This window comes from Euprymna scolopes, chromosome 45 (assembly GCF_053919585.1).
Source record: "Euprymna scolopes isolate OS-2025 chromosome 45, ASM5391958v1, whole genome shotgun sequence".
Taxonomy (NCBI): Eukaryota; Metazoa; Mollusca; class Cephalopoda; order Sepiida; family Sepiolidae; genus Euprymna; species Euprymna scolopes.
In genome coordinates this window covers 62,682,127-62,708,799 of record NC_136526.1, presented here as the reverse complement: position 1 = coordinate 62,708,799, position 26,673 = coordinate 62,682,127, and the positions used below count along the sequence as shown (strand labels likewise).

Here is a 26,673-nt window from a genome sequence, read left to right as displayed (position 1 = left end):
GCGTGATTTTTGGAATATGACATCTTCTTTCCGTGAGGAGCACAGAGCACGTACATCATAAAGATTTTTCTGTATTTTTTTTCCTTTTAAATAAGCGTAATTCTAAAGAAGCACCTTTAAAGATAGCACGGTTCGTGTTAGGCATAAAATACTCACAAACGAAACAAAATAGCGTGAAGTGTATTTATTTTCGTAGCAGCAACACATTTTAAACTATATCGACATTTTTTTTTTTTAAATTCTTGATTACTAAAAAATAATAATGAATAAAGTTGTTCGGTTTAGTTCGAACGCTGTGTTTTTTTTGTTTTGTTTGTTTTTTTTTTTTTAAATGTAATTTCGAAAAACTTTAATAATAAAAAAAAAAAAGCTGACTCAGTATCATTCACAACCGCGGCCATTTTGTATGACGTCACGTTTGACATTATTTTGTCGTATTACGCATGCGTGAACCGAGATGGCCGACGACACTTAAAGCTGATCAGCGTGTGTTTGTTGTAAACTGTTGTTAGTAAGTAAATGTTTCTGTTTCAAGTACGAACTTGTCTTATTATACTCGACTGAGGTCAAATCTCCTTTTCTTTCTCATGTACATCTACGATTTCTGTGTTAAAAAAACTTCACAAATTCGACATATTTATAACACAAGAAATAGTGCTTATGCATTTTTTGCATATCGCGCTAAATTAAAGGTACTTGTTAAGGCACAGTCGACGAATTGATTTTTTAAAATATGTTGTTTTAAGCAAAACCTATATTACGTACTTACTTGTCATGCCGAAAATAACAATATATTAAAAAAAAATTACAAAAAATCAAGTAGAAATTTATTTCGGGTTTGTTTTACTGTACACATAGATTCGAAAATATTGTCAAAAAACAAATATATAACAAGTAAATATTATCAAAGGCAAGATAAGTTACTTTTCTACTTAACTGGATAATTTTTTTTAGTGTTTTTATTTAATGTAAAATGTTTATTCATTTTCTCAAACTTAACGTAATCAGCAGAGTAGGTGTATCAGAATTTTTGTAGGAATTTTTGACTCCCCTAACACGAAACTGCGAATAAAATATAAAAAAAAACTCGTAATTTCTCTTTTAAAAGTGGGTTGTTTATTTTCTTTATGGATTATGCTTCCAAAATAAACTATTAAAGTTGTTTTAAAAGTGATAGAAATATTTTTTTTATTTTTTTAAAAACAGTAATGAATTTTACGAACTCAATATTTTTCAATTTTTAAACTTTAAAAATCTATCAAAATTTTTTCTGTTGATTCTATTTTTACGATATTTTCAGGGTCAATGTGAAATTTTATGCTCTTTCCAATAAACCGAATATAATATTTTAGACAAACGTTTTTTTTTTAAATTCACGCCCCCCCCCCATTTTCAAGTGTCTATCAAAAAGTAAATAATTAATTTACTCACCAAAGTTTTATATATCACAAATTGAAGAGAAAAGGTCAATAAATAATATATTCAAATTTAAAACAAAAAAAGTAGTGTTTTTTAGAAATTTACCTGTAAAGTTCGCAGTTTAAAACCTTTTTTTAAACCACATTGTTTGTTTTTTCTTTTGTTTTGTTTTTAAATGAAACCTTGGTCCTTGCTCCTTTAGTTGAAAAAAAAATAGGGCTTGAATTACATTTTTTGAGGAGTTATAAGCTTGGAAAGACGAGGTGGAATTATTCAATATTTTTCACAAAATTTCTGACACACCTAGCAGAGACCTCATCGCCAGTTGTCTTTTTCAAATACACCGATAAACACAGCATGATTTTTAAACCGAATAAACATGTTACATTAAATAAAAACACTAAAAAATTATCCAGTTAGATAGAAAAGTAACTTATCTTGTTTTTGATAGCATTTATTTGTTATATTTTTGTTTTTTTACTTTTTTGAATCTGTGTATAGTAAAATTGCATTTTTCTTAGACGTTATAAAGAAGACAGTAGGAGGCTACACACAGGGGACATGACTCTGAAATTAATATTTTAGATTATTTGTGCCATGGCTTCAATAGTCGATGGACTTAAAAAAAAAGTTTAACTAAAAAACACAATAGCAGTCGTTCTACTTGAGGAAATTTCGTAATTTTTGGATATATTGCTATTTTCGACATGTCAATTAAATACGTAATATTGTTTTTGTCTAAAACGATATATTTTTAAAATATTTAAAACTGAACAAGCACCCTATCTTTAAATAGTATTTTCAAGTTAAGTCTAGAGTTTTACGATATCTTTTTGGTAAACTTTTACTTAGTTTCTGCTTTAACAATGGCAATTTTTATAGGTTTCGGGTATACTGAAAACAAACATCACATTTTAATTTGCAAACATTAGTTTTCTGGAAAATGATCAATTACTTATGTTTTTGTGTGCACATATTTTTGACGCATGTGTGTCAAAAATATGCTCACTTGTGCATACCAAAATGGGCACCAGTCATAACTTAAGGAATTGCGTTGCTTAATATCCCGAAAACTACTTGTTTGCAGCAAATTTAAATGCAATATTCGTTTTCAGCATACCTGAAAATCTACAAAGTCATCTTAAAGGTGATTGTTAATGTGGAAAGTAGGTAAAAATTTACCTCCCCCTTTTTTTTATGAACTTGTGAAGGTAGAGAATTGTTACAAAACACCCTCCCCATGTTAAAAATGGCTTTCTGAATAATATTATTTCAGTGCAGTACAATAAGTGTATAAGTACCATTAATGTTATAAAACTTATATTAGATAAAGTAATTGAACAAAATCATTTTTAGTGTTTCTTAAGTTGTTGCCGATAGATCGATTTTTAAAAAATATGTTGTTTTAAGCAAAAGCCATATTACCTACTTAATTGTCATGCCGAAAATAGTAATATATCCAAAAATTACGAAAACACTCAACTAGAAAGTTATTTCTAGTTAAAAGTCATTTTTTTACGGAAAATTGAGTAAAAGTACATTTTTCTTAGACGTTATAAAGTAGACAGTAGGAGTCTATATGCAGGGGACATAACTCAGAAAGGAATATTTTTGTTCAATGGCTGCAGTACTTGTTATCTATAGCGACAAGTATTTTGCTTACAATTCTTAGTAAAATAGAGTTACCGCTATTAGAACAATGAGTTTAGCTTCCAAATAGCTTTTATGTGATTGTTAACAGACTTTCTCTCCAACTTTTCCGTTACAGGTCAATAAAAACGTTGGACATCTGTGATAACTTTCCCCACTATATTCCAATCACTAACTCACAGGTAATCACAAATTTGACATAAGACGTCTCTCCAACCACCGATATCAATGACAAATAACACCCTACTTAAGAATTCTTCCTTCAAACTCCTCAGCCTTACATTCCTGGGCAATATGAGCAGGAACAAATATATAGAGGACATTGCGAAGGCTGCTGCAAAGAAGGTGGGTTTCCTCTATTGAGCTAGAAGACTACTCACACCTGAGAGTATCCCGTACCGCAATAAGGTCACCATTCACCTATGCATGGAGTGCTGTTGCTACATCTAGGCTGGTGCATCTACCACTAGTCCCTACCTCTTTGATAGGGCCCAAAAGAGAGTCTTCAATCTAATAAGCCCCACTTTGTCAACTAAGCTCCAACCCCTGGCCCATCACTGCAGTGTTTCATCTCTTTAATAAAATGTGCTCTGATGAACTCATTGCACATGTGCCCCTTCAATGTTACTTATCCCCAACAAGTCTGCCAAGCAACAAAATTACACCCGTTCATTTTTGAGGTCTCTAAATGCCAGAAAGCTTTCTACTCTAATAGTTTATTCTCTCGAACAGCTAGACTTTGGAATTCCTTTCCTGCTACCTGCTTCTCTGACTGTACTGATATGCAGAAGTTCAAATGTAACGTTCCTATTTACTTGCCTTCCCACAGGGGCAGAGTTTGACACAAGGTCGGTTTTTAATGCGGGGAAAATCCAGCTCTCCAAAAAAGGGGGCACTTGATAGGAACAAAAATAAAAAATTGCCTCAATCATTAAGGATTTCTCCTCTGCTGACCGAGGACAAAAAAGGTGAAGTGTAGCATCAGAACAGATACTGCACTTTGATCTTGGCCCGAAGGCAACCAACATCTTCTTAATCCTTACTAGACATGGTCCCAAATAGTAGCCCTTTACATCCAAGTGGCAACATGCCTTGTTAGGGGGTCAACATGAAACATAAAACAGAGTCTGAGCAATTTTAATCAAAAAAAAAAAATCATGGTGCTTATGCAGAAAAGGTACTGTGCTATTTTTTAATAGTATTTTCAAGTTTTATGGTATCTTCTGTTTATTAATTTTTTACGTGAAAGTACAGATTAGTTACAAAACATTCTCCCTTTACCCATGTTAAGAATGGGTTTTAAGAATAATGTAATTTTTTCAGCATGGTACCTTCTCTGCATAAGTACAAAAATCAGTGATAAACTAATTCTTTGCCTTACAAACATAATACAGAGTGGCCTTCAGGCCAAGATCACAGTGTAGTATCTGTCCTGATGCTACACTTCACGTTTTCTGTCTTCGGTCGGTGGAGGAGAAATCCTTCATGACTGAGACAATTTTTACCTTTGTTCCTATACAGAGTAACCATCTTTGGAGAGCTGGATTTTCCTCACATTAAAATCTGATCATGTGTCTAACTCTGCCCTCGTGGGGAGGCAAGTAAATAGGAGCATGATATGGGGTGGGATGATAAAATGTTGCCCTAAAGGATACAACATTGTAGCTTTATTTTAAAACTTTTAATGAAAAAATCAATTTCGGTAACTTTAATGAGCTTTGAAGTTACTTTTAATGAACTTCTAAGTTATTTTAAAACTTTTTTTTTTTTTTACATAGGCATCACCACATTATCAAGGCCAAGAGGCCTCTCAAGGATAAGGCTTAAAGAGTGTACAGTAGAAATTGGACAATATAGTAATCATTAGTAATGAAAATTTGGTAAACTTGATAACTTATATGGAACGGCTCATCAAGAACTTATTTACGTTAGACTTGAAGACAATCATATTATAGAAAGCCGGAAAGCAGGAAAACGGAAGACAATTCCACAGGCGTGCAGTTCTAAGAAAGAAGCTTTGTTCATGGAATCTACGTTTAGGTTTAGGCACAGATAAAGAGTGGGGGGAATTATTGATAGTGTTTACAGCTAGACGAGTGTTTCTTGTGAAAGTTTGGCGAGGGGGGACCATAGATTGAAGCTCAGTCTAACACTTTCCATGAAAATAATGATACATCAGAGACAAACTCGCAACATCTCTTCTGTGAGATAGAGGTTGCAAGGAAGAGAAAAAGACATCTCCTACGAGGCTACGAAGTCTATTTTGAACTCTATCAAGGCAGGACAAGTCCTTTCTAGCAGCTCCTGCCCAGATGTGGCAACAGTATTCCATCCTTGGACGTACCTGGCTCTTATATAGAAAGAGAATAGCATCAGCAGTGAGATATCTACTGGATCGATAGAAAGATCCCACCATTTTTCCAGTGGCCATGGCAACAGATTTTATGTACGTGTTCCATTTAAGATCAGAAGTAATGGTCAAGCCCAGAAGCTTGTCAAAACTTGAGGCCTCCTGAAGACGAGAGCCATTCATTTCAATTGATGCCAGATGTGGATCAGAATGTTGATGATGTAAAGAGAGAAGCTTGGTTTTAGATGCATTAAAAGTAACCTGCCACTCCTTTCTCCATTGTACTATGTGCTCAAGATCAGAGGAGAGAGAATTGGAGAGAACTTGGTCGTTTACTGTCTTAAATGTGCTACCATAAATGGTAGTGTCGTCAGCATAAATGTCTACAAATGATGTAAGGATGTGATTTGGAAGATCATTAATGTAGATCAGGAAAAGAGTTGGGCCCAGGATGGACCCCTGAGAGACACCAGCATTAATACTGTGAGCTTCTGATTTTTGCCCCCCAACTACTACTCTTATGAACCTATCAGAAAGAAATGATTTAATAATTGAGAAGACATTTCCAGCTATACCATAGCTAGAGATCTTATGAAGTAAACCTTTATGCCATACCCTATTTAATGAGCTTTGAAGTTATTTTAAAACTTTTAATGAGCTTTGAAGTTATTTTAAAACTTTTAATGAGCTTTGAAGTTATTTTAAAACTTTTAATGAGCTTTGAAGTTATTTTAAAACTTTTAATGAGCTTTGAAGTTATTTTAAAACTTTTAATGAGCTTTGAAGTTATTTTAAAACTTTTAATGAGCTTTGAAGTTATTTTAAAACTTTTAATGAGCTTTGAAGTTATTTTAAAACTTTTAATGAGCTTTGAAGTTATTTTAAAACTTTTAATGAGCTTTGAAGTTATTTTAAAACTTTTAATGAGCTTTGAAGTTATTTTAAAACTTTTAATGAGCTTTGAAGTTATTTTAAAACTTTTAATGAGCTTTGAAGTTATTTTAAAACTTTTAATGAGCTTTGAAGTTATTTTAAAACTTTTAATGAGCTTCGAAGTTTCTACCTTTAAAAACAAAAATGGCATTATGCAGTATAGACAACACAATGAAAAAGTGGTAAAAAACAAATATTTAACAAATATTACCAAAGACAAGATAACCGTGAATAAGTTATTTATTTTATTTTAGTGCTTTTTTTTTACATGAAGGTCACCACTTATCAAGGCCCAGAAGCCACTCGGGGATAAGGGTTATTTTGTGTACAGTAATCAATGGCATAGTGTTGCAGTATTCGTTAGTATTGTAGATTTGATAAAGTGTCATTACTTAGGGGGCGGTTAATCAGGAATTTGTTTATGTTGGACTTGAAGACATCCATGTTGAAATCAGGAGGGAAGCAGACAAGCGGTAGAGAGTTCCACAGACGTGTAGTTCTAAGAAAAAAGCTTTGTTCATGGAATCTACATTTGGATTTAGGTAAAGATAAAGAGTGGGGAAAATTTTTGACAGTGGTTTTAGCTAGACGGGTGTTTATCGTGGAAGATTGGCAAGGGGGGACCAGAGATTGGAGCTCACCGGAGCACCTGCCATGTTAATAATGATAAAACAAAGATATGCTCGCAACATTTCTTCTGTAGGAGAGAGGTTGCAGGGATGAGAAAAAGGCATACCCCACTAAGCCCGAAGTCTATTTTGTACTCTGTCAAGGCAGGATAGGCTGTTTTTAGCAGCTCCTGCCCAGATGTGGCAGCAGTATTACATCCTTGGACGTACTCGGCTTTTATATAGATAGAGAATTGCATCAGTAGTGAGATATCTACTAGAGCAAGAGAAGGCTCCCACCATCTTTCCAGCAACCTTGGCAACAGATTTGATGTACTTGTTCCATTTCAGATCAGGAGTAAAGGTCAATCCCAGAAGCTTATCAAAACATGGGGCCTCCCCTAGATGAGAGCCATCCATTTTGATTGATGCCAGATGGGGATCCTTTGCTCGAAAAATATTGAAAAATTAGCCAAAAACGTTCATTTTTTTCACCCCGAAATCGACAATTTTCGACTGGGTCAACAAAAACAGTCTTCTCATGACGACGAGTGGTTCTACGCATGCCCAGATGATGTCATGACATGATTTACTTTAAATAGTTGAAAAACATAACAAATTTCATGTACGTCCCGTTAGATCAGTCGATTAGCGCATTGGTTCGTTATCTAAATGTTTTGGGTTTGAATCATGGTGTGAGATGTCTTTTTTCTTTTTAAATTTAAATATTGAACCAGTGTTATTTAAGCCATTTTTCACGTAACGTTCATTTTTTTTGTTTTTTTTTACTTCGCTTATCCTTATCCATCCCCGACCACACACCCAAAAACACCCTGGTACCTACTGATTTTTTAAATTTTAATATCGAAACAGGCTTAATTAAGCCATTTTAGACGTGTTCATTTTTTTGTTTTCATCATTCCTTTGCCTTACGGTAGTTGTTTTGTGTTTTTTTTTTCGATGTTTTGATTACCCCCCCCCACACTTAATTAAAACGTTTTCTTTTTTTACTTCTCTTATAACAAACAAACCTACGTTGTCGTCGTAACGCTCAACGACTTTCGGGTGCTGTCCTGTCAATTTGGTTCTTAAATAAATTCAAACATCTTTCACTAACTCATTCTGGCTGGTCGATTTTATTTTCAAACTTCGCCTCAGGGCTTCGAGTTCGATCCTACCCCTCCCCCCGTGGGTTCTTTTTTATTTAACACCACAGACACCTACAAACACCCGGGCAACGCCAGGTACCCCCGCTAGTGTGGTGTTTGGAGGTGTGTGTGTAAAAAAGAAAAAAAAAAACGTTAAAAGAAAAAAAAGTTTTAGTAAAAAAGTAGGATTGAACCCTGAAGCCTTGACGCGAAAGTGGAAACGAAAGGGGAAAAAGTCAGTCACGTAACCATCTCGGTCACAAGGGAAATGATGAGGGCATTATATGAAGGTTTATGAAGTGAAATAAACAGGTGGGAGGAAGTGGCGTGGTGTCTGACCTATTTTTGTGCTGCAAGCTAGATTATTCGCTTTCGCTTTTCGAAGACGCGGTGAGCTGATAAAATTCGGGCTAATAAAATACACGTTACCCCCATTGTTAAGTCGTAGTTATGATTTAGACGTGATATAAAAAGTTTTAAGTATGAGCGAGCCTACCCAGAAAGCCTGGAAAAAAAGCCTTTCGCGGACATACGCAAAAAGTGAACATACGTCCATACATACATACACACACACATTTTTGCTTTTATATTTATAGACTAGCGGGGATACCCGGTGTTGCCCGGGTATTTGGAGATGTCTGTGTTAAAAACAAAAAAGAAAAACCGTTGGCCGGGTGTTTGGAGGTGTAAAAGGAAAAAAAAGTTTTAGTAGGAAAGTAGGATTGAACCCCGAAGCCTTGATGCGAAAGTGGAAACGAAAGGGAAAAAAGCCAGACACCTAACCATCTTGGCCACAAGGAGAGAGGAACTGATAACGGCGTCATATGAAGGTTTATAAAGCAGCATAATCAAGTGCGAGGAAGTGGCGTGATGTCTGACCTAGTTTTGCACTGCAAGCCAGATCATTCACTTTTCGAAAACGTGGCGAGCTGGTAAAAGTCGGGCAAATTAAATACACACGTGACCCCTGTTGTCAAGTCGTAGTTGTTATGATTCAGGCGCGATATAAAAAGTGTTAAGAAGGAGCAAGCTGACCAAGAATCATGGCGAAAAAAGCCTTTTGCAGACGTACACAAAAAGCAAACATACATACACACACATTTTGCTTTTATATATATAGATAGATTATTTCATTTGAAAACAAATTAAAAATAAAATTTCTCAATAAAGATAAATATTAATTACAGTTGCTTCCTTTTCTTTTATAACATTGTAAAAGAAAAATTGCTTGAAAATAATGACCTATTTCAATCTTATTTCCAAGTTCATTATTTTAAAATATTTAAAACTAGCGGGGGCACCCGGCGTTGCCCGAGTGTTTGTTTCCGGGACGGGGGGGGGAGTTTTAAAAAATGTTATGGTAGGTAAGTAGGAAGGATCAAACCCGGAGTCATGAGTAAAAGTAGGAAAATAAAGTGTGAAAAAAAAACAAAAAACATCTGCAACATTAACAGTTCGGCCACCAAGAAAAGTCCATTCCAGTTGTTTAGGGGAAAAAAAAAAAAACACTATGGTAGGTCGGCGCGAACGTGAAAATATAATGTGAATTGTCCAGCACCCTAACCACTACGCCACAGAGCACTGCAGCTTAGTTCAGTGATTTTAAATAACTTCAAATGAAAGAACTACGAAGCCAAACCAGTGTTCTCCTCTCAACTGTTCCTTGTGAACGATCTCCAAACGGTGTTAAGTGGTGGCAGGGGGAGGAGGAATTTTTAAGAGAGAAAATATTTTACCACTTCCATTGATCTTAACCGATTTTGGCCGTGACTTCTCAGCAGAAAAAGTATAGAAATCTAAGATTATTGAGGAATTTGAGAACTAATAAGCCTATAACAAACCTCAGATATTGTTCTGCCGTTTGTGCATAATGTATTTGCATGAAATATCTTGATTTTTAATCCTATTAAGGTCAAAATCCCACGGGGAAAAAATGAGTTCATTTTATTTATATAGAGATAAAAATTTTCTAAGTGAAGATAAATATTAATTGTAATTGCTTATTTCTTACTGATTGTATTGTTATTTCAAAACGCATATTCAAAAGAAATTACTTTTTAAAATAAGATAAATATTAATTGTAATTGCTTATTTCTTACTAATTGTATTGTTATTTCAAAACGCATATTCAAAAGAAATTACTTTTTAAAATAAGATAAATATTAATTGTAATTGCTTATTTCTTACTAATTGTATTGTTATTTCAAAACGCATATTCAAAAGAAATTACTTTTTAAAATAAGATAAATATTAATTGTAATTGCTTATTTCTTACTAATTGTATTGTTATTTCAAAACGCATATTCAAAAGAAATTACTTTTTAAAATAAGATAAATATTAATTGTAATTGCTTATTTCTTACTAATTGTATTGTTATTTCAAAACGCATATTCAAAAGAAATTACTTTTTAAAATAAGATAAATATTAATTGTAATTGCTTATTTCTTACTAATTGTGTTGTTATTTCAAAACGCATATTCAAAAGAAATTACTTTTTAAAATAAGATAAATATTAATTGTAATTGCTTATTTCTTACTAATTGTATTGTTATTTCAAAACGCATATTCAAAAGAAATTACTTTTTAAAATAAGATAAATATTAATTGTAATTGCTTATTTCTTACTAATTGTATTGTTATTTCAAAACGCATATTCAAAAGAAATTACTTTTTAAAATAAGATAAATATTAATTGTAATTGCTTATTTCTTACTAATTGTATTGTTATTTCAAAACGCATATTCAAAAGAAATTACTTTTTAAAATAAGATAAATATTAATTGTAATTGCTTATTTCTTACTAATTGTATTGTTATTTCAAAACGCATATTCAAAAGAAATTACTTTTTAAAATAAGATAAATATTAATTGTAATTGCTTATTTCTTACTAATTGTATTGTTATTTCAAAACGCATATTCAAAAGAAATTACTTTTTAAAATAAGATAAATATTATTTATTGCTTTATTTTATTTATATAAAAACAGTAATTATATATATATATATATATTGTCGTTATATAACGACAGTATTTTCTTTTCATATAAAAACAGTAATTATATATTGTTGTTATATAACGACAGTATTTTCTTTTCATATAAAAACAGTAATTATATATTGTCGTTATATAACCTGACTATTTTCTTTTCATATAAAAACAGTAATTATATATTGTCGTTATATAACGACAGTATTTTCTTTTCATATAAAAACAGTAATTATATATTGTCGTTATATAACGTGACTATTTTCTTTTCATATAAAAACAGTAATTATATATTGTCATTATATAACGTGACTGTTTTCTTTTCATATAAAAACAGTAATTATATATTGTCGTTATATAACGTGACTATTTTCTTTTCATATAAAAACAGTAATTATATATTGTCGTTATATAACGTGACTATTTTCTTTTCATATAAAAACAGTAATTATATATTGTCGTTATATAACATGACTATTTTCTTTCCATGCGAATTAAATCTGTTTGTAGCAGTAGTGGTAATTGTGGTAGTAGTTTCTCCCTGTTTTCCTCCTGGAAAAATGTTGGGATCATTCATCCGCTCCACTAGATATCTCACCGCTTATGCACTTCTCTACCTGTAGAAGAACCAAGTACGTCCAAAATGGAGTACTGTTGCCACATATAACTAGGAGTTGCTAGAAGCAGCTTATCCTGGCTTGACAGTGTTCAAAATAAACTTCGTAGCCTAGTGGAGGAGGCCCTTTTCTCTTCTCTGCAACTACTTTTCCACAGAAGATATATCGCGAGCCCGCCTCTGCCTTATCGTTATTTTCATGGCAAATGTTCGTCTGAGCTTAAATCTATGGCTCCCTTCGTTTGAATTTCATGAAAAACACTCGTATAAATTTATCAGTTAAAACATATTTTTATTTTTAATTGCATTATTTTATTTTAGAATATTTCAAATGAAATACTTTTCTCAGTGAAGATAATATTTATTTTTATTGTATTATTTTATTTCAATATATATAATAAATTGCTTTTGTAAATGAAGATAAATATTAATTTATTTCTATTATTATAATATAATAATTAATGATATATTATTTCTTTATCATTGAATGTAAATATTTATTTCTAAGTACTTCCCCTTTTTAAACATATTTAAATAATTGTAATTAATAAATACTATTTCTAATTGCTTCATTTTTTAAATGCATGTTTGAAATAATTACTTTAAATGCATGTTTGAAATAATTACTTTCTTTATCTTAATACACTGTTTATCCTACCACTCTCTCTCTTTCTTTCCTTAAGTTTCCTCCCACTATTCTTCTACCTTTTTTGCCTTTAACTCTTCTCTCTTTTGTCCGCTTTGCACACTCTCTTACGTCTTGTGTATAAAAATAAAGACTTATTCCAATATATATAATAAAGCAATTAATATGTGCGATAACCATCCTAAATAAGTCCTTACTTGTTTAAATAGTTATAGTAGATTAATGATCAAACTTTCTAGCTTTTAGAAATTTTGCTTACATTTGCATTTCTGATGTCACTAGTCATATTTTTTTTCTTTATACTTTAATAATGCAAATTATCACCATATTCAGTTTAATATCCATTGTTCAACTTTTATAAATTGACTTCAAACTAACCTATCTTGGTCCTGGATATGACTTTAAACTATATCCAATGGTGAGGCCCCAGCTTGCGGGCTTTGGGGAGTGTGGAGCCACCCTTTAATTGCCATTGCTCCCAGGTCACTCTGACCCGGAATGGTAGTACCTGTTAGGGTCCCAACTATGGGTTAAATAGAAATCGGCTTGAAAACAACAAATATATTCTATTAAAAAATCTTTCTTCAAAATCTTTGGATTTGGCATTAAATAATCTGAAAAGGGTTGATATGCTGTAAAACAAAAACAACCAACCAACTAACCTATCTCTTTACAGATCTTTATACCTCTTTCTCTAATCCATCCATATCACGCCCCTCCCCCCATATTTACACAACCTTCTCCTGCCATCTGGCCTTGCTAGTTTAACTGTTCTACATTTAAATTCTCATTCATTCAATGTGATTATACCAACAAAGTTTCCTGGTCTGCATGAGTCTGTTTTGAAGGCTCACAATACATATACATCGTATTATGCTTATATTTCTCCTTGCAACATATGTCCTCGACCAAGTTTCACTTAAATATACCATCACACTGTCTACACATGCCTGATAGACTCTTTCCTAAACATGGAAATTATACTTCATACACGAGCGTGTGGTGTATTTATAGAGATACTAGCAGGTTTGAGAAGTTTTCTAACATAGTAGAGCGAAATATAGAAGCAAAACAAGAAATCAAACTTTGCTTCTTTTTTTTTTAAATTTTCACTTGTTTCTTATTTTTGAAATTTTTTGGTTTTTGTTCACGAATAAAGGAAGTTCTAAAGTTAAATGAATACATATTTGAACAATAGGCGTATGTTGATGTATATTAGAGAAACCACAGAAGATAAGTCTGGAGAGGAAACTAATTTAGCATTTCTGAAAGCCTTTTTACTAGGAGATTTGCTAGGAAATTATTGTTGAATAAATGGATACATATTGGAGGAAAACTTTTTCTTCTATTTAAAACGAATCGTAATTTATCAAGAAATATGTGGATGCATATTGGAGAACCACACAGGAAAGATATGCTCAAGTTATCATTATTTCAACAGTCTAAGAATACATATCAGTTTTTTTGAAAACCTTATTGCTAGAAGATTTGTAAATTATCTAATGTATTAAAGGCTATATGTCTGTCTGTCTGTCTGTTTTAAATTCTATCTCCTCCGAAACTAAAAGTTACAGAGTAGCGCAAGGGGCCTCAAGTGATTGGAATTTTTACAGACCGTTCTTTTATGAATCTTTAGCTGTTTAAGGGGTCAAAAAAATTGTCAAACATTTTGTACATTCATCTTAGTTTATTTTTAATTTTTAATCAGTTCATATGCGTGTCACATTGGTACAGTGATAATGTCACCAGCTTTGAATGCTAGAGTTTCGGTTTCAATTCTAGCTGATGGCACCTAAATACTTTTTTTTTGCTTTTGAAATTACGACTTTATAATAATATATACAAATTAAAATATCACATTTAAGCGTATTTTATGACTGGGCAAAGCTAGCCCCACCCCCACCTCTGCCGCTAGTTTTTAAATAAATGAACACGTATTGGAGATAAACTTTCTTCTAAAGTCTGAAACAATATTTAAAAGAAATTGTTAATCATCAAGAAATATGCATGACACAATTCATTATTAATATACTTGCAAAATCATTCTAAAGGCAAGGCTTAGTGTGCTGAGGTTTTTAATCTATTTGAATTGATGAGTATGTATTTAAACAAAACTAGCAGGGGGTGGGGGCGCCCGGCTTTGCTCGGTTATAAAACATGCTTAAATATGATATTTTAATTTGTCCAGTTTCATATATATCATTGTAGTTGTGATTTCAAAAGTACAAAAAAAAGTGTTTGGGTGCCATCAGCTAGAATTGAAACCAAAAGCAAAACTAGCATTCAAAGCTGGTGACGTGACATGCATATGAACTGACTAAGAATTAAAAGAACTGATTAAAAATAAACTAAGATGAATGTACCAAATATATAACGAGTTTTTCAATTTTGACTCGTGTGTGTGTGTGTGTTTGTCCATAAAAAATCCAACCATTTGAGGCCCCTAGCGCCGCTCTGTGACTTTTAGTTTCAGAAGAGATAGTTTGAAAATATGAAGACAGACAGACAGACATAGTTTTATAAATTAGATTTATCTGAAATTATGTTTGGTTTGTCATTTTCAAGGAATTAAGATTTAAAACTACACATCTGCAAACACTGTTTTTTTTTTAATATATAGATATTGAATACGTTTTTAAATTGTGTGTTTGATAATATTTTTTCTTTATTCACAGATAACGATTGCAGTGGAGAAACATCAAGTTCACAAACCATTTTAAATTGATTAAAAGATAAAATTTTTTCTTCTAAAGCCTGGAACAATATTCACTTCAAAAACCAGGAATAATGCTAGATATACTTATTTTCTGGGAAAAATCTAAAATCTTGAAAAATATTTAATGGTAAACCACATTGATCTAGAAATATGCAGATGTACATTGGAGAAATCGCATCAGAAAGAAATGTTAAAATTTTACAACTTGATAGTTTAACGACTAAGCGATACATTTTTGAAAGAAGATTTGTAAATTATTTTTGCTGAAATGAATACGTATTGGAGATAAACTTTTCTTGGACAATATTTAAAAATATGCAAATGTATTTGAGAATATGATTTGTAATTTATTTTAAATACATGAATATATATTGGAACAATATATAGAAATATGCAAATGTATATTGGAGAAACAACTCTGTTTATTATTTGAGAATATGATTTGTAATTTATTTTAAATACATGAATATATATTGAAACAATATATAGAAATATGCAAATGTATATTGGAGAAACAACTCCGTTTATTATTCAAGAATATAATTTGTAATTTATTTTAAATACATGAATATATATTGGAACAATATTTATCTAGAAATATGTAGATGTATATTGGAGAAACCACGTAGAAAGAAATGCTAAAGTTTATAACTATAATGTTTTTAATGACTTAAGGAAACGTATCAACCTGGAGAGGAAACTTATTTAGCATTTTAAAAATCTTATTGCTATTTTTTATTAAATGAATATGTACTGAGATAAACTTTTCCTTCTAAAGTCAAGAACAATGTTTAAAAGTAATAATTATAATTTATCAAGAAATATGCAAATGTATATTGGAGAAATGACTGAATTTATTATTTAAGAGTATACTTTCTCACAGGAAAGAAATGTTAAACTTAATAATTTTATGACTTAAGGATACATATCAATTTGGAGAGGAAACTTTTTTTTTTTTGCCAATGAATTCCAAATCCAAATCAAAAAAGCGCGCAACTCGCGCTGGATCAAAGCCATATTCTTGTGGTGTGTGCGGTTCGTCATTTTCAACGAATTCATACTTAAAGATCCACATGAGAACACACTCTGGCGAGCGTCCTTACACGTGTCATGTTTGCGGGTCGTCGTTTTCAATGAACTCAAATCTGGCCAAACACCTGCGAATGCACACAGGTGAGAAGCGGTACTACTGCGATGTGTGTGGGTCTGTCTTCTCAATGAAGCATCACCTGAAGTCGCACCTGCGAACGCATTCTGGTGAGAAACCTTATTCCTGTGACGTATGCCGACTGTCATTTTCGACAAACTCATATCTGCGCGTCCACAAACGGACACACTCCACGGAAAAACCATTTTCTTGCAACGTGTGTGGGTCATCGTTCGCAGTCAACTCGTATCTGAAAGCGCACATTCGGACACACTCTCGCGAGAAACCATATTCTTGTGAAGAGTGCGGTTCTTCATTTTCAAGGAACTACGATTTAAAACTGCATATCCGCAAACACACCGGGGAAAAGCCTCACCTGTGCGGAGAGTGCGGATGTGCATTTTCAACGATTTCTCATCTGAAGCACCACACAAGGAAACACAGCGGAGAGAAACGTCATGTTTGCAAAGAATGCGGTTCTGCATTTGCTGCAAACTCACAGCTGCAGGCTCACATCCGCAGACACACTGGGGAGAAGCCATTCTCTTGCGAGGTCTGTTTTGCATCGTTTTCTATGAACCACCATTTAAAGCTGCATATGAGAACTCACACGGGAGAGAAGCATTCGTGCAGCGTGTGCTCTTCGGTGTTCTCGCGCAATTATGACCTAAAACATCACATGCGAACACACACAGGAGAGAAACCATATTCTTGTGAAGTGTGTGGTGCAGCATTCTCTTGGAGTTCAAGTTTAAAAGTCCACTTGCAGACGCACAGCGGAAAAGAGAAACCTTATTCTTGTGAAGTTTGCCATTCATCGTTTACAACAAATTCGAGTTTAGAAAGACATATGAGATCGCACATTATGAAGGAGTCTTATTCATATTTGTTTGAAGACTTGCAAGCATGTACTTTACAATCAACAAATTCTCCCGAAGATTGTGGCTTAGCTATCCCAAACAATTCTTGAAAATTTTTTTTATACTTTAAGACTTATATAATTTGAAGAAAATAACTCTCATACAACAACAATTCTTGAAAAAAGCCTCATGTAATGACACAGTGGAAGAGAGAAGAACCTTATTCTTGTGAAGTGTGTGGTGCAGCATTCTCTTGTTTAAAAGTCTACTTGCAGACGCACAGTAGAAAAGAGAAACCATATTCTTGTGAAGTGTGCTATTCAGCATTTACAATTAAAACGAGTTTAAAAAGACATGAGATCGCGCATTTCCTGGTGAACCAAGTGCAAAAGAGATCCAGACAATTGCACTCAAGGGAACGGTGAGGATACTAAAAAGAGCTCTCGGTTGGTTTCAATAAAAAGCAGGGCAATATTGGCAGCTGGTTTGGCTTCCCAATACCCAACGTTACACTCTTCAAAGGAAGAAAATTTAAAAAAAAAAGGAGTCTTATTCGTATTTGTGTCCAGACTTGCAAATATGTACTTTACAATTGACAAATTCTCCTGAAAATTGGTGCATAGTCATCTCAAACAATTCTCTTTGAAAAAGTTACAGAGGTTTGTCAGGACAAGCATTGCATGAGGATACCTTTCTTCATTATTCCAATAATTATTGAAGTGACTGAAAAAGATTTTAAAAACCTATTTGGCAAATATACCCTGTGAACCAAGTTCAAGAGAGATTCAAACAATTGCACTTAAAGCTTGAGAAGATTTCTTGGTTGGAGTATATAAGATTCCAAACAATTCTTGAAAATAATTATTGATTTTGAGATTTATATAATTGAAGAAAACTACTGTGTGCTTTGGTATTCTCAAAGAATTGTGACTTACAACTTATATATGAACTTGATTGCATTCAAGGGAATGACAAAAAATCCTCAAAGAGCACTTGTTCAAAGCGTCTAAATAGCAAGTAATTGTTTGGCATTTGGAAGGATTCATATACACATTAGATTGCACTGATACGTGTGGTGCGACAAATTCTGAAGATTGTGGCCATTCCAAACAAAAAAGCTTTTTGATTTTAAGACTTGTATAAAGGCTCAATTAAAGAAAAATAACAATATATGAAATACTAGTCAGATGCCCCATCCCCAGCTTGAACAAAATGATAAGGAAAATGAAAAAGAAAACCTCATTCTTGTGGTGCTGCATTCTCATTGACTTAGTTTAAAAGGCCATTTACCATTCCAAACAATTCTTGGAAAAAAATTTGCTTTTGAGATTTATATAAAGGCCTCAGCATACAAAACTTGTGACTTAAAACGTTATATGTGAACACACTGGATGGCATTTAAGGGAATTATAACAAAACCCTGAAAAGAGCACTTGGTCAAAGCCTCTAAATAGTAAGTAAATAGTAAGCAAATACCTGGCATGCTAATGAAAAAAGAAATTAGAAAATGTTTTTACTAAATTAAAAAAAATAATTTAGAATCGTTATTTGAGATTTATATAAAAGCCTAATTGAATAAAACGACTGAAATGAGAAGCCTGATTCATATTTATTTCAAAACTTGCAAACATGTACGGTAGAATTAACAGATTCTCCTGACGCTTGTGGCTTAATAATTTCAAACAATTCTTGAAACATTATTTTTGATTTTGCGATTTATATAAACACCCAATTGAAGAATCCTACTCTCGTATAACACCTGTAGTGTGTGCTTCAGTATTCGCAAAGGATTGTGACTTTTCTCTACCCTGCAACCTCTCTCCCACAGAAGAGACATTGTGAGCCTATCCTTGTTTTATCGTTATTTCCATGGCAGGTGCTCATTTGAACTCCAATCTCTGGTCCCCCCTCGCCAATCTTTCACGAAAAACACCTGTCTAGCTGAATCCACTGTGAAAAATTTCCCCCACTCTATATCTGTGCCTAAATCAAAACGCGGATTCCATGAACAAAGCTTCTTTCTTAGAACTGCACGCCTGTGGAACTCTGTTCCGTCTGCCTGCTTCCCACCGGACTACAACTTAGATGTCTTCAAGTCCAATGTTAACAAATTCCTAATGAACCGCCCCCTTAAGTAAACACTTCATCAAATCTCCACACTAACGTAATGTACTTGCAATAACCCTTATCCTTGAGTAGCTTCCGGGTCTTGATAAGTGGTGATCACTGTGTAAAAAAAACAAAAAAAAAACGTTATATGTGAGCACACAGAGAGCACGTGATCAAAGTCTCTAATTAGCAAGTAATTGTCTGGCATGTGGAAGGATTTTTTATCTTTATGCTCATAAAAAAGATATTAGAAAATGATTTAGAAATATGATTTAGCATTTTCACAGAATAATTGTTTGAGATTTCTAAAATTGAGGAAAATCACTCGTGTATAACTATAGGGCTTTACCTTACACGCTATAATGAATTTCTGAAATTCAGACTGTAAAAGCTTACATGAACACATGTTTGAATAGTCAATCATTTCATAGCAGTAATCATCTATTTCCTCAGCATGAGATAGCATGTGAATATCTGGCATCCCTAGCTAGAGCAAAATTAGAAAAAAACTAAAAAAAAAAAAGAAGGAAATTAAGAGAGATGTTCGAATAGGTGATCATTTCATAGATGCATTAAAATAAATTTTTTTATGATAAAGCAGGGACATCCTCACAACATTTCTTCTGTGTGAAAGAGGTTGCATGGAAGAGAAAAAGACATCTCCCATTAGGCTATGAAGTCTATTTTGTACTGTGTCAAGGCAGGATAAGCTGCTTCTAGCAGCTCCTGCCCAAATGTGGTACTCCATCCTTGGACGTATACAAGTAGAGGATTGCGTCTGCAGTAAGATATCTACTAGAGCAGTAGAAGGATCCCACTATTTTTCCAGCAGCCTTGGCAATGGATTTGATGCATGTGTTCCACCTCAGATCTCAGGAGTAAAGGTCAGACCCAGCAGCTTGTCAAAACGTGGAGCCTCCCCAAGACGAGAGCCATTCATTTTTCAATTAATGCCAGACGGGGGATCAGAGCGTTGATGTTTCTAATTGCATTATTTTATTTCAAAATTACAAAAGAAAAATTGCAGATAAGAAAAAAAAATTAAAAAGAAGGGAGATGCTTGAATAGTTGATCATCTTTTCTAACTTTTCTGTTGGAATAAAAGTATTAAATTCTTAACCAGCATCTTGTATTTATTTTTACAAACATGATAAAGGTCAGTTTTGCTAACAAGTGCAAAAGCAATTTCATAAAATGATGATGTGAATAAATATCTTATCGAAATCGGCGGAACTTTCATGGGTGTGTGAAATTCACAGACAGTCCTCAGTCGTTTATCTTCTACTATGGGGATAAACAATGTAAGAATTTTTGCAGTTCTTACAGGGAAGTATCAGAATCCTCTTACATACAGCGCCTGGTTGTTTCAAATGGCCACCCATCCGGTACTAACTAGGCTTAATATTACTTCAGTAATTCAATGTGAACTGATGTGCCAACATGATAAAACCTTATCCTTGTCAACATGTTGTGCGGCCCGGGTAAAAATGTTATAAATTCAGTGGAAATAACTTTTATGGTGGTCAAAATCCACGAACATGTAATGCAGCAAGTTATATACAGTCATCTATACTAGCAGGACTTGTGGGCATATATTTAATCAACAAAAAAGCTGATATTTTTTTGGATATCACAAAAGATTAGTTTTGGACAGAAAATCCAATAACACAGTAAATATGAGTTTGTTAATAATTTTCTAAAAATAGTGTCCATTGTATTTTAAATATAGAATGGATTCAAATTAGAGAAATTAATAAGTATTAATAAATACTTCAAAAGAAATATTTTGCGATAATTATCATAACACAAAGCAGTAATTTTTTTTATCATTTTGTCGTTCGTACCAGCAATTGATAATTAAGTTTCAAAAACAAACAGGAAAATAAAAATATTTTTTGGTGTATGAAAATAGGCTAAGAATACAGTAGACCCCCCCAGGATACGGTGACCCCAGGATACGTTTTTTTCAGGTTCCGACCTCTAGTTACGGTATTTGCCCCACCTTGCAATGTTATTTTAATGTTATTTAATTATATACATGTGTATTATATACTACACTGTATTTTGTTATTAATTTTTAATGCTGCATCACGGGGTTCTACTATATTATATGATTTTTATGGGATGATTAAATTTTTTCCCAATTTAGATACAATTACTGATTCTGTTCTAAATTCCTGATTCTGATACAATTACTGATTCTGATTTTTTTGTAAATTTAAATATTTAGCTATAGTTTTTTTTCCTATGATTTAACTTTGCAAATGTAAAAATACATTGATTTTAGTTTCACTGAAATTTATTATTTTATCATTTTACTATTGAATTGAAAGTTAAAAAAAAAATTTTGAAGAATTGTTTTTGGCATTGAAAAATTGCAACAATTTTTTTCCGACCACGACACTCCTAAAAGATCCAAATTTAAAAAAATTTTTGATTTTGATTTAAAATCATTTCAATTCTTATCAATCATTTCAGTGATCATATATTTTCATCATCTGTTTTTTTTCATTCTCGATAATTTCTAAAGACAAATTCAAAATTTTTTTATCTTTTTGTCATTAGTACCAGCAATTGATGATTAAGTCTAAAAAACAATCAGAAAAATAAAAATTGTTTTTCGCATATGAAAATAGGCTAAAGATTTTTTTCCTTTTTTTTTTTTTTAATAAAAAACGATATTTGTATGACTTTTATTGGATGATTTGAATTTTTTTTCCTAATTCCGATACAATTACCAATTCTGATTCTTTTAAAATCTCTAAATTTTTAGCTATAGAGTTTTTTCTCTATAATATAATAATAATATAATAATAAACTTAATAATAATAATATAATAATATAACAATAATATAATAATAAACTTAATAATAATAATATAATATAATAATAATAAAATGATATAATATAACACTAATGATATAATATGATAAAATAATAATAAAAATGATATAAAATAATGAGAAAATAATATAATAATAAAATAATAATTATAATATAATAATTATAATATAATAATATAATAAAATGATATAATATAACACTAATGATATAATAATATAATAAAATGATATAATATAACACTAATGATATAATAATATAATAAAATAATAATGAGAAAATAATAATATAATAATAATATAATAATATAATAATAATAATATAATAATAATAAACTTAATAATAATATAATAATAATAATATAACAATAATATAATAAACTTAATAATAATAATATAATATAATAATAATAAAATGATATAATATAACACTAATGATATAATATGATAAAATAATAATAAAAATGATAATATAATAAAATAATGAGAAAATAATAATATAATAATAAAATAATAATTATAATATAATAATAATAATATAATAAAATGATATAATATAACACTAATGATATAATAATATAATAAAATGATATAATATAACACTAATGATATAATGATATAATAATATAATAAAATGATATAATATAACACTAATGATATAATAATATAATAAAATGGTATAATATAACACTAATGATATAATAATATAATAAAATGATATAATATAACACTAATGATATAATAATATAATAATATAATAAAATGATATAATATAACACTAATGATATAATGATATAATAATATAATAAAATGATATAATATAACACTAATGATATAATAATATAATAATATAATAAAATGATATAATATAACACTAATGATATAATAATATAATAAAATGATATAATATAACACTAATGATATAATAATATAATAATATAATAAAATGATATAATATAACACTAATGATATAATAATATAATAATATAATAAAATGATATAATATAACACTAATGATATAATAATATAATAAAATGATATAATATAACACTAATGATATAATGATATAATAATATAATAAAATGATATAATATAACACTAATGATATAATAATATAATAAAATGATATAATATAACACTAATGATATAATAATATAATAATATAATAAAATGATATAATATAACACTAATGATATAATGATATAATAATATAATAAAATGATATAATATAACACTAATGATATAATAATATAATAATATAATAAAATGATATAATATAACACTAATGATATAATGATATAATAATATAATAAAATGATATAATATAACACTAATGATATAATAATATAATAAAATGATATAATATAACACTAATGATATAATGATATAATAATATAATAAAATGATATAATATAACACTAATGATATAATAATATAATAATATAATAAAATGATATAATATAACACTAATGATATAATAATATAATAAAATGATATAATATAACACTAATGATATAATAATATAATAAAATGATATAATATAACACTAATGATATAATAATATAAAATAATAAAAATGATAATAAAATAATAATGAGAAAATAATAATATAATAATAAAATAATAATTATAATATAATAATAATAGTAGTAATAAAAATATAATAATAATATAATAATAATAATAATAATATAATAATAATAATATAAAAATGCTCTGTTGACTAGTTTTACTGAGATTTACTTTTTATTTTTACCATGGAATTGAAAAATCCAACTTTTTCAATCGTTGATTAAAATCACTTAAATTCTAATCATTTATTTTTCATTGTTCATATATTTACATCTGAGCATACGTTTCTTTTGATCCTTAAACACAACTCCACCTGCAAATGTTTCAGTGTATGAAGTTTTTGCGAAACGTGATCAACAGATGGGCATTGTACTCCTACACCACTATGCTAGATCAAAATAAAGAAAAATCATATTTTTACTTACATTTACTAATGATGGGACGATTTCAATATTTTTTACCAATTCCGATACAAAATTCCTGATTCCAATACAATTACCGATTTTGATTCTAACAATAGGGTTGTTATTTATTTCCAATTATTATAAAAATATGTTAAATAGGCAGACATTTTCTCAAGCATAAAAATAAACTTGTGGGGGATTATCTATAAATTTTAGTAGTAGTTTCAAATTAATAAATATTTTATCATTACTACCAGACAATTAAAAGAATCGTTTTTGGCATTAGAAAACAGGCACACATTTTTCTGATACCGATATTCCCAAAAGTTACGTTTTTTTTCCAATTCCTGATTTTGATTAATTGTCCCAAGACTAATATTTATATTTCTCGTTCAAATTATAAAAACTGATACTCGTATGAAATGAATTTATCCACAAACAATTGTTTCATTAAGTTATTGCTTTTAAGTGTGGCAAACATTCTCAATAAAATTATCATATTCATAAAAGGAATATATATATATACAGGGTGTCCACAAAGTCTGGCTACATTATGTAGCCAGACTGTGGAAGCATCCTGTAGATTATGTAGCCAGACTTTGTGGGCACCCTGTATATATATATATATATATATATATATATATATACAGGGTGCCCACAAAGCCTGGGTACATAATCTAGAGGATGCTTCCACAAAGTCTGGCTACATAATGTAGGTAGACTTTGTGGACACCCTGTATATATATATATATATATATATATATATATATATATATATATATATATATAGAGAGAGAGAGAGAGAGAAATATATATGTATATTGCGTTTAAGCATGGCTGTATGTGACCAGATAGGTGAAAACTGATCCTCAAATCACTTGAATTCTGATTGTCTTGTATACGTCATAATTACGTTGATACACCATTTCCCGTTACTGAAGTTTAGCAATGTTGAGCCTTGTCAATACTAAAATGGGTGACCATTTGGAAATTGCAGGTGCTGTATGTGCTCTCTGCTTATCTTGGCACTTCTCTTTGCCACTGGACTCAAGCAGTGTCAATTCAGGAGAGGTGTAGTTGGGGATTGTATAACCTTGCCTTGAGGCTTCCACCCTTAAGCTATTACAAACATTCCAACAGGAAAGGAAATTATGTTAAAGGAGGGATTGAACCTAGTAGTTCACTCCTGGTCATCCATTCGTACTTTGCTCAATAACCATGCCTTGGAATTTCTTTGAAATTTCATAAAAACATTAGTCATGGTGAAAGTAAATTGTTGCAGAATGGATTTTCTAGGATAACTCTGGTTGTCCTCACAGGACCATTACAGGAATAATATTGCTCCAAAATTGTTCTTGTGTTTGTTTGTTCACACTTTTCACAATAAACACATCTTGGATTTTTTTTTTTTGAAATTTTTTACAAACATTAGTCATGGTGAAAGTAAATTGTTCACACTTTTCACAATAAACACACCTTGGATTTTTTTTTTTTAAACTTTGCACAAAAAACAAAAAAGATTTATTCACTTGTGGAGGGAGATCCTGCATTCTTGGTTTGTGTTTGTGACATTTTAAAATCTGGATTGAAAATCCATATTTGGATTCTTCGGATTACTGTTCTCATCTTGAGTGACATTTTTTTTTTTAATGGATTATTTGGAATCTTCACATTTCAATCAATGTAACTTGTTGAACTCGGAAATCTACACATTTCCAATATTTATTTAATCTACAGAGTTTGTATAATTTTGTTAACTCAGTCGTTACACAAGTAGTGCTGACACGAGGAGTTGAGATTGGGCAATGCTTGCTTCACAATTATACATTACATACAAGCACTCTTACAAGAGACAGAACAGCGGTGAAAGCTTTTTAATTTGAAAAAATACAAAAAGAAATTGAAATGCTGATTTGTATGCTCACATGTTATGAGTTTTGGAATTGTTTTTTATATTAATAGTTAAACTTTTAGAGGGGGGTTCACTTTACTAAATGACATATCTAAAGTAAAATGATGAATATAGTCGCATAGTAAAAGACAACAACAATTTTGTTATGTTTTTGAATAATTGTGATGAGGATTGGTCGTTATTTCTAATGTGAAAATGATTCGAAGAATCCAAATAATATGAATAAGACTAATCCCTTCCCAAAGAGAAAAGGTAAAACCTGGGAGGAGGGCTCTAATCACAGTTGTACCCAAATGCCATTTCCAAACATCTAAAGAAGGTCGAAGGTTACATTGACTGAAACGTGAAGATAACACTTAAGATGAGAAAACAGTATTTTGAAGAATGAAAATAATATGAATAAAAGTAAAAAGTAATCCCTTCTCAAAGAGAGAAGATAAAACCTGGGAGGAGGCCCCTGATCAGAGTTGTAATCAAATGCCATGTCCAAACATCGACTGAAACAATCCTCATCTCATCTCAAAATTTCAGAAACGTAAAACTGATGATGGGGACGATGCACGGAATGAATTGATAAAAAGAAATTGGAATCTTAGGAAAATCTCCATCATTCCAGTAATGATAGGAGCAACTGGACTCATGAAAAAAAAAATTTAAAAAAGTAACTCGCAAATATACCCGGTGAACCAAGTGCAAAAGAGATTCAAACAATTATATTTAAACAGATGGTTAGAACCTTAAAAAGATCTATCAAT

General features: G+C 30.9%; 1 protein-coding gene across 2 annotated transcripts; it reads left to right on the top strand.

Annotated features, from left to right (window-relative positions):
* Nucleotides 1-406: 406 nt before the first annotated feature.
* LOC145269836 (uncharacterized) lies at nt 407-20,309 on the top strand. Of its 2 annotated transcripts, XR_013865264.1 has the most exons (3): nt 407-511; nt 15,034-17,731; nt 18,579-20,309. XR_013865264.1 is itself a non-coding variant. In XM_080125554.1 (2 exons), the coding sequence occupies exon 2, from the start codon at nt 16,037-16,039 to the stop codon at nt 17,189-17,191; it is 1,155 nt and encodes a 384-aa protein (XP_079981680.1). In that variant the 5' UTR covers nt 407-511; nt 15,034-16,036; the 3' UTR covers nt 17,192-20,309. The 2 variants fall into 2 exon arrangements, 1 of the variants encoding a protein (XP_079981680.1); XM_080125554.1 differs by having other exon boundaries at nt 15,034-20,309.
* Nucleotides 20,310-26,673: the final 6,364 nt, after the last annotated feature.

What these genes read in the sequence shown, in the direction of transcription:
- LOC145269836 (XM_080125554.1), top strand. Translation starts at nt 16,037, where the DNA reads ATGAATTCCAAATCCAAATCAAAAAAGCGCGCAACTCGCGCTGGATCA.